Raw genomic sequence first — 8,820 nt, 5'->3', positions numbered from 1 at the left:
CTATGTCGAACAGCTGCTGTGGCCTGTGGGACGGATCTGTCTGTTAGTCGAGTCCATAATGACGATTACTCCGCCGCCCTCCTTTACTAGGGCAGGCAAGGCAGTTTTCCTTTGTCTGGTGGTTGTGGCGAAAGAGGTTGTCTGGTGGACGAGACTGAAAGGAATGAGGACAGAAATTTTCCTCTTTGGTACAACCCTCATCGACGTTTTCAAGTTTCACTTGAAACGGAAAGTGAGGGTGGAGAAGGAGGTGCTGTCCTCGAGTGGATGTATAAGAAGGTGGGTGAAAGTTTCGAAAATGGTAAGAGTGGAGTTGGAGAGGGCTCTCGTCCTTAGTATTCAGGGTGATCTTGGATGGTAGGGTTCCTCGAGTATCCCTCGAGGTCCTCCTGTATCAGGGGACCCCGTCACTATCACTTTTTCCCCTCTTCTTCTAGTGTCGTATACTATGTATACTTCCCTTCTAATATATACCGTGTGTACTTTTCATTTCATCATGCCATTATATGTAAACCCCCACTCTTTATGTCTGCCTTTGTACTGTCCATGATGGCAAATAAAAGAAATCATTGTTATTATTACTGAGTGAGAGAGCAGTGCATGCCATCAAAGTGACACTGGGGTAAAATATACGAAGCCCATTATACCCATCATGATTACCCGTCTGATAAGGGTACACTAGGTACATGCATCACAACCATATGTGCGCGACATGGTGATCTCATATCAAGATAAACAGCGCATGACCTTGCAGGTGGGGCCCAGTTAGAATTTTCTTCAGGTCGAGTAGCTTATCCCGCTCAAAAGGTCCCGAATAAGGTTTGTTTAAGGATGTTGTGCAAAACACCCATCTTTCCAAAGGTGAATTATTCAAACCCCAAAGAATTTCTCTCAACACATGGCTATGATACTCCCCCACTATTATTATTATTATTATTAGTAGTAGTAGTAGTAGTAGTAGTAGTAGTAGTAGTAGTAGTAGTAGTTTTTGCTTCTGTTGCTATTGTTGTTAGTACATTGTTTCCCGTGTGTTCACATTATTTTACCATTGTCGATATGTTGCAGAAAAGCAACGAAAGGTAAATCTACTGATTTGGATCTCGAATGTTCTTCCACAATTTCAAGTGACCAATTTCCACACGAGCTGGAACGATGGAATTGTCCTATGCGCTCTTCTAAACGCCGTCTGCCCGGGTTTATGTCCACACTTTACCTTCCTACAGCCTCACAACCGTGTCAATAACTGTCGTCTGGGACTACAGTTGGCAAACGACCATTTAAATATACCTACGGTGAGTAATATGGAGTTGAGGACAATATCGGACAACTGGTTAGTAATTGAATGCACTCACTCATATATAATATAATATGATAAGATATAATATATATGCTTGTATGCATGTATGTGTGTGTATGTTATTTCTTTACTACCCACAAGGGGCTACACACAGGGGCTATGTGTGTGTGTGTGTGTGTGTGTGTGTATGTATGTATGTGTGCGGAAAAATCAAACTAATAGTAATGGGTGTAAGGAACGTATTCACTCGGCAAGCTGCGTGTACAAATAAGTGATGTTACAAATTTTTTACAGCTGTTTCGGATAATCGGTCACCGCTGCCATAAGCATGCATATTATGTTGATAAGGTCCAATTGTATTTCAAGCGTATGGATTAATACGAAATTTCAGAGACCCTTAAGGCACAGTCATAGTATCCGCTGACAAATAGCACAGTACAGAATATTTTTATACACACACGCACGCACACACACATACACACACACGCACATACACACACACACACACACACACACACATACACACACACACACACACACACACACACACACACACACACACACACACACACACACACACACACACACACACACGTTCAATAGGAAGAAATGTAAGAATGGTTGAAGAGGAGTTATAGCAAGAAGTATGAGGAGATAAGGAGAAAAAGGACATGGAGAGGAAAGGATTGGGTCTCAATGGAGAATTAGTAATTTTAGCAATTCAAAATCGTCAGTTAACAGCTGCAAGAAATAAGCCAGGCCATAAAGTTAGAGAAAATTGTTATGGAAACTAGATCAAATGAGGTCCGGTTTCTAACAAAGAAGAAATTAACAGTGAGACAGAAATGTATTAGGCCAGCCGATTTCAGAGACACATAACAGATGCTTAGCATTATCATAAATCATATCTGACCAAAAATGGTAGGAAAGTGATAAAAAAATAAAGATAAAAATCTTGAGTAAGACTCTAATAGGACATAGTTATGGACATTTTAAAGTGTGCGTTTCGCGTTGATCAGTAAAACTGGAGGAGGAGATGAAGTGATGGCGCGCTGGTATGAGAAAAAGAAGAGAGAGACACGCTGGTGGGTATGCTAAAGACGTGAAAAACCTAAATGTCGCCAAATGTAGCGGTAAGAGAAATACGAGCGTTATGAAGGAAGTATTATAGCGAAAGAGTCTTAGAACAAAATTGGAAGGCATAATTAGTTCGGTTAGAACATAGTGATTTATGGTAATAAGAAAACTACTGGTGGCACCAAAATGTGATTACGCTAGAGAAGCGATTAAAGAGACGGTCTTTATTCTCATACTAAGAGACTCACATCAGAATAAATTACATGGTAATTGGTTTCTGTGTACGGTATTCCATTTTCAATTATGGACCAGGCAATGCCATAGATAATATCATAATTTTGATGTGGTGGATGTGGGTGTAGATCGATTTTTAGTGATATTCCTGAAGGAGCTCAGGTGGGCAAGAAATCAGCGCTTAAAATTGATCGTTACGCCACCATAAATTCTAGCAGAAAAAGCCCGTGTGGCGGTAACAGTTAGGATATTGTTATGTAATTATATAGAGATGTTTTTAATATACTAATAAACGTATGATTTTCACAAATCTCTTAAACGATGATTTCTTTATATTTTTTAGTCGTTGATTGCACCGGAAGAAATCGCCATAGCAAACAATGACAGCACTGCGAACAAAATATTTCGATTAGCTTACATGATTAAACTTACAGCACAGCAACAAAAATGGATAAGTTTTAATGATTGCAATGACATCCCGGAAAATCCCACCGATCTCTCTAGCAGCTCATTAGTTATCAGTGGTTCTGGTTACAAACATGCAACGGTCGGAAGAAAATCTCAGTTTACTATTTCAAGCCTGCAGAAATTTCCAACGTATTTGAAAATTAATATCCTTGGGCCGAATGCCTCAGATAGTTTTCCTCAGAAATTGCTCAGATCAACCATTACTGACCTACAGACTGATCTGAATCGTCAAGAAACTAAGACATTGTCATTTAGTAATCCCATTCTTGATTATCACAGTGATGGAATATTTGAGATAGATAATAATGGCTTAGAAATAATTCCTTACGATTACAAACTGTCGATGAACGGTACATCTTTGGTTAGTTATATACCTCGTAAAACGGGTGTCCACTATATAAGTGTTCAGCGTCATGATACTGATATCGATGGGAGTCCGTTTCGAGTGATAGTTAGCCATCCTATTTCATCTAATCCAAATTCAAAAGCATTGCTTCTGAAAAGTCTTTCTATTGATACACCCGCTCTTTGGGCCAATAATAGGCAAGTGAAAGTGAAGAAATTACGAGTGATTCGCAGAACTGTATTGCCGAATAAAATCAAAGAAAATAACGATATATGTGATATTTCGAAGAGCTCCACAGATGTTAACAATACTGACAAAGACGTATCCAGTGATTCATCACATCTCTTTGCAGATACCAATTCAGTGACATCACAAGGTGGTCTTGCATCAATATCAGTAGCTTCAAATCCTTCATCAGAAAGTATAGTAGTAGACGGTTCGCCTGGCATAAATACATCAACTGACACAACATATACAAACAGTAGCTCCTCAAGTGATACAACCAGTACAACACCGGTTGAGAACATTCAGCCTAATTATTTACTAAACCCTGGAGACTCACCAAACGAATTTTACACACCTTCTGCGTCTCCAAGATATCTCAGTAATGACAGGGAAACAGATTCCTCTGAAAGTGAAGACGATTCGACATACTATGAGTCAAAAGACTCGGATGAACCAGCACAAGGGTTGATATTTCCTGAAAGAATGCAATCGTGTTTGAATGCAGAGAGAGTCAGCAAAATTAGTATCGGTTCTGCGAGCAGTGCTTTTAACAAAGTTATCACTCAGAAAAGACGGTCATCACCTTATTCAGAAAAATCTTCTAAATTCTCTCATGTAGATGGCAACCTCCGTACAACAGAAAATATTGAGGAACACTGTTCTTCGGAAAACAATCACTGTAAAATAAATTTAGCAGACAGAGGCCGATACCGTAGATCCTTCAGCTACAATTCAAGCTTACAACATACTTCACCGAAATCTTTAAAAAATGAAAGATCCATGGAAGTCTTTAATTGGTTAGACAATATAAATTCCCCAAGTTCTGACGAATCGCATCACAGCAGAAAATATTTATTGCAACAACCAATATCTCCACTTTGCAAAAATATTCAAATGAATGAAAAACTTATCAAAGACGATGGCTTTAATTCAAGTCTTGAATGCTCGTTTTGCAGTTTATACAATGATGAGAAAGAAACATTTGGTTTTGACTCCCTTCAGAATGAGAGTAAGACTAGATCACTGAGGAAGAATAAAACATTTTCCGTTCATACACCTACATTTCCGAGGCTTCCTTTAGAAAACATGGAAGTTCCTAGATGGAAAAATACCTCAACAAGCTGTGAATGTCCTAATTCGTTGTCTCCACATGAAACATTTCATGAAGACTGTCGAAGCCCGCCATTTATATGGCAACAGCAGAGTCGATGTAAAAAATGTATAGATGCATTAAATGGCAAACAAACAGGTGTTGGATGTCCATTCTATCACCATGATGAAAGTAAATGTAATGGAGAAAATCCAAATAAATGTTTTCGTAATAGTTCTGGATGCCTTCCATCTTGTGGAATACATTCTAGGATTGCTTCTGATCCACACTACTGCAGTCACATGTCAAATAAATCTAATTCGTCTTCTACCTCAACGGAGAGACAGGGAGATGAAGGTAAGATTTTTAAATCGGAGGTTAAAATTTTCCTCAAAAACCCGCGGAACAAGCACAATTTACGAGTAAATTATGACGGCAAGTGTCAAAATAAAAACAGTTCCAAATGTGAAAATAGTCTGACGGTGAAGAAACGTAAGTTATTAGTGTTACATAATTACAATGTCGATGATAAAAAGGAAGCTTTGAATAGTACAGTTGATAGCAATGCTCTCGCAAATTCGAACAAAGAAGTCCCCACTATTATTCTCGAGAAACATACAATCCCTAACGAAAAAGAAAATATAGGAACAGCAGAAGATACGAGTCAATGCTATGTTCAGAACTGGTTAAGAAAATCGGCCAAAGTTCCAGTGCGTCAATTCACAATAGAAACCAATGACAGTGGTATTGCTATAAATTCTAGATCTCCTTCCCCACAAAGAACTCAAGAATTTAATGAAAGGAGAACTATGAAAAGAAAAAGCGTTTGTGATGTTACAACAACACCTTTTACAAAATATTCAGACTTTCAGAAGAAAGAATCTGACCATTTTAAACGCACAGAACACTTCGTAGAAAAATCGTCTGCTAAACATCTCCATGACTTTAACATAAATGAATATGACAGCTTTCAACAGTTCAAACCTAACGAGATGGAAATGCATCGAGAAAATTTCGAAAAAAATTCAGTGAAATATATGACACCAGAAATCTTCGGAGATTTGGAGGAATTTCTTTCTAGTGAACTGTATAATGGGGCTTTGCTGCAAGCAATTTTAAATCCTAATGAAATAGACAAAAACTCCCTTGTGAATAATGGCAATACATATAACAGAGTGGATGACTCAGTTCGTCAGAAATATTTAACTGTTCCTTATGACTACCGGAAACGGGATGATAGAAGTGACATTTATTCTAGTGATTTCTCCCCTGAAACGAGTGAACAGACACCTTTCGAAAAACTTCATTCTGGACACAGATGGTCTGAAATTTCAGAAAAATCAGGATTATATTGGGATAATACATTAGAAAGACGGAAGAGTGACATTCCACAAGTTGGACTATGTCAGAACCATTACAGTGACTGTCATACAAGTAATCAACCATCAGGTTTATATAGGGGATCTTTTGCACGTCAGTACCAATCTTATCCTCACGGTCTCAACGAACTACCACTAACTGATACCGAAGAAGAATTACATATCAACGAAAGTTTTGGTAACCAGACATTTACGTCAGTGTCTAACCCAGCAGAACAAAATATGTATTTCCAATACTTTGAGAGATCAGATGCTACGAATGTATCATCTTTGGCAGACATTGAGGAATTAGCTTCAATTGGTGAACCAGCACTGGATGAGCTGCCTAAATGTCCCGGCTGTAACTGTTGTGCGAATCGTGTGAATAGCAGTGAAAAGTTTTATGATACTAACAAGATGAAAACTAGTGAAACACACATGTTACATAACGGTTTTGAGGTAGGAAACATTGAAACAGGAAATATTTATCCTACAAACAGAGGTGTTCAAGAACAAAACGATTCATTTCTAGGAGATTATACATTGTCAGACACTTCCCTTCGTCAATGGTATATCAATGAATCAGAATTAAGTCATTCAAGTGATTGGCCACCAAGCAGCATTTCTATGCCGACTCATGAATTACTTCCCCCAAGCATGGAATGTCTGTTTATGTCTCTTCATAAAGCAATAGCTGCGACTGAAGAAAGACCCGACAGCGTGTGCTATGCCCTTGGACCAGGACTTGAAATTGGTTACGTGAAAACTCTCAATTTCTTCCAGGTAAGTTTCCAAGCATAAAATATATATTTAATATAATAAAAAGTAGAGTATGAGAAGACTGGGGAAGGATGATTAAATGAGTAAAATAAACAGTTTAAAGTGGAAATAGATTGGTTTGCATTGAAGAAGGAATGTACTCCTCTTTTGAGCTATATTTGATCTTCTTTAGTTTCAAAACAAAACAACTTTACATTCCAGTTTAAGCGTACCAACTCTTGCTTATTCAATATAGTTAATGCCCAGTATTACGTTGAGTGAGAGATGAATTACTCGTGTTCCGAAACTAGGACGCACTTTCAGTATCCAGTAGGGATTTGACTTTGTTTAAGTCGCTTGCGCCTCTGAAAATGTTACTTTTCAGTTCCCAACATACCCTAATATATAATCTCAATATCATGCATGAATAATGATGTTACGAGAATCATAGCAATCTTCTTGTAAAGCTAGTTTTTTGGTTCGGATGGGGAACGAGGAACAAATCAAGTTATAGTTAGGATAAAACGTTACATTTTCAGATCTGTGTTCAACTCATAACTGGATGAAATAGAAATAGGACATCATTTTGCTGATGAATCAGATCTAACTGAATGTAGCGACAAAAAATGTTATACTTTATTCAAATTTGACTTATATTGTAAAGAAAAAGAAATCTGGTTAATTATTAATAGTGAGAATGAAAGACAGGTAGATAACTCTGAAATTAAAATTAATTAAAAAAATCAATTAAATGGGGGAATGCAATGGAATGTGACACTGACTTTTAGTAAGTATCGTGAATAACTTGGACATGTTTGTCTTATTAATCTTTCTCAATAAACTATCGTCTTCATGTATATTTGCCAGTCCGTATGATAACTGAAAGCTATAGTTTGAGTTAATAGATTTTGGCGAGTGTGACAATTTTAATAATTGTGAGAGAGAGGATTAATCCAGTAAGATAGGTTAGTTGTGCGATAATTTACTCGCCTGGCACATCAAAAGACAAGGCACATTAAAAGATGACGTAGATTCTTGCAAGTTACCATCCTACAAGACTAGAAGCAAAATATCACATTGATCACTCGACTGACGTAAAGATAAGACACAGTTGTGAGAATCTACGTGATCATTTGACCTGCGAGAAATACTTTTGAAATCGCCCTTAAAAAATATCTTTAGTATAGGACACACCATAGATACTCTAGAAATATATGTTATTGTTTGGCTGGAACGTCTTTCATCATACGGCTATTCTATAAGACTTTAATTGCATTATATCAGTTAATTTGTAGTCAATGAGTCGGACCAGTGACTTGCTTTCGCTTCTCTGTTAAACTAACTCACTTCACATCGGCCGTACTATGAACATAGCAATCGCTTCTTAATTTAAATACCTGAGTATGAAATCCTCAAACTTCCATATTTTCTCTCGGCTACATCATTACCATACTCCTCTTCGTCGTCGTTGTTACTGTTGTTGTTGACGTTGTTGTTGTTGTTATTATTATTATTATTATTATTATTATTATTATTATTATTATTATTTGATGAAAACTCACAGCTTGTTTTGCTGGGTATGATGGGAATGTGTCAGCTGTCCATCGGGATCGATGAAATAAGTACCAGTAAAACATTGAGGTCGATGTAATCGACTAGCCCCCTCCCCTAAAATTTCAGGCTTTATGCCTATTGTAGAAAGGATTATTATTATTATTATTATTATTATTATTATTATTTTATGTTTGACTTTTGTTTTGCATTTGTACAAGTTGGATCCAAGTCTCACCCAGAGACCTCAAGAGTTAGAAGCTCATGTAGGTGTTATGCCTAGGGTACCATATATTTGGATTTGTACAGTTTTGTTCTAGTGAATATTTAAGAAACCATAAGAAAATTATGTTTGCTTTAAAATTTGAGATCACATAGACAGTATTTTACGTAGGATATGGGCAGTTCCCATGAG

The 8,820-nt window shown here is 37.3% G+C and overlaps 1 protein-coding gene across 1 annotated transcript in view; it reads left to right on the top strand.

Annotated features, from left to right (window-relative positions):
- Positions 1-8,820, top strand: part of LOC106868869 (uncharacterized) — a 32,468-nt gene that overhangs the window by 21,125 nt on the left and 2,523 nt on the right. The window contains exons 3-4 of the mRNA XM_014914320.2: positions 1,066-1,292; positions 2,952-6,878. Of these exons, the coding sequence (XP_014769806.1) occupies positions 1,066-1,292; positions 2,952-6,878 (4,154 nt within the window). The remainder of the gene's footprint in view (positions 1-1,065; positions 1,293-2,951; positions 6,879-8,820) is intronic.

This window comes from Octopus bimaculoides, chromosome 9 (assembly GCF_001194135.2).
Source record: "Octopus bimaculoides isolate UCB-OBI-ISO-001 chromosome 9, ASM119413v2, whole genome shotgun sequence".
NCBI classification, from domain to species: Eukaryota; Metazoa; Mollusca; class Cephalopoda; order Octopoda; family Octopodidae; genus Octopus; species Octopus bimaculoides.
The sequence above is the reverse complement of the archived record's forward strand: the minus strand, read 5'-3'. Positions and strand labels throughout refer to the sequence as shown.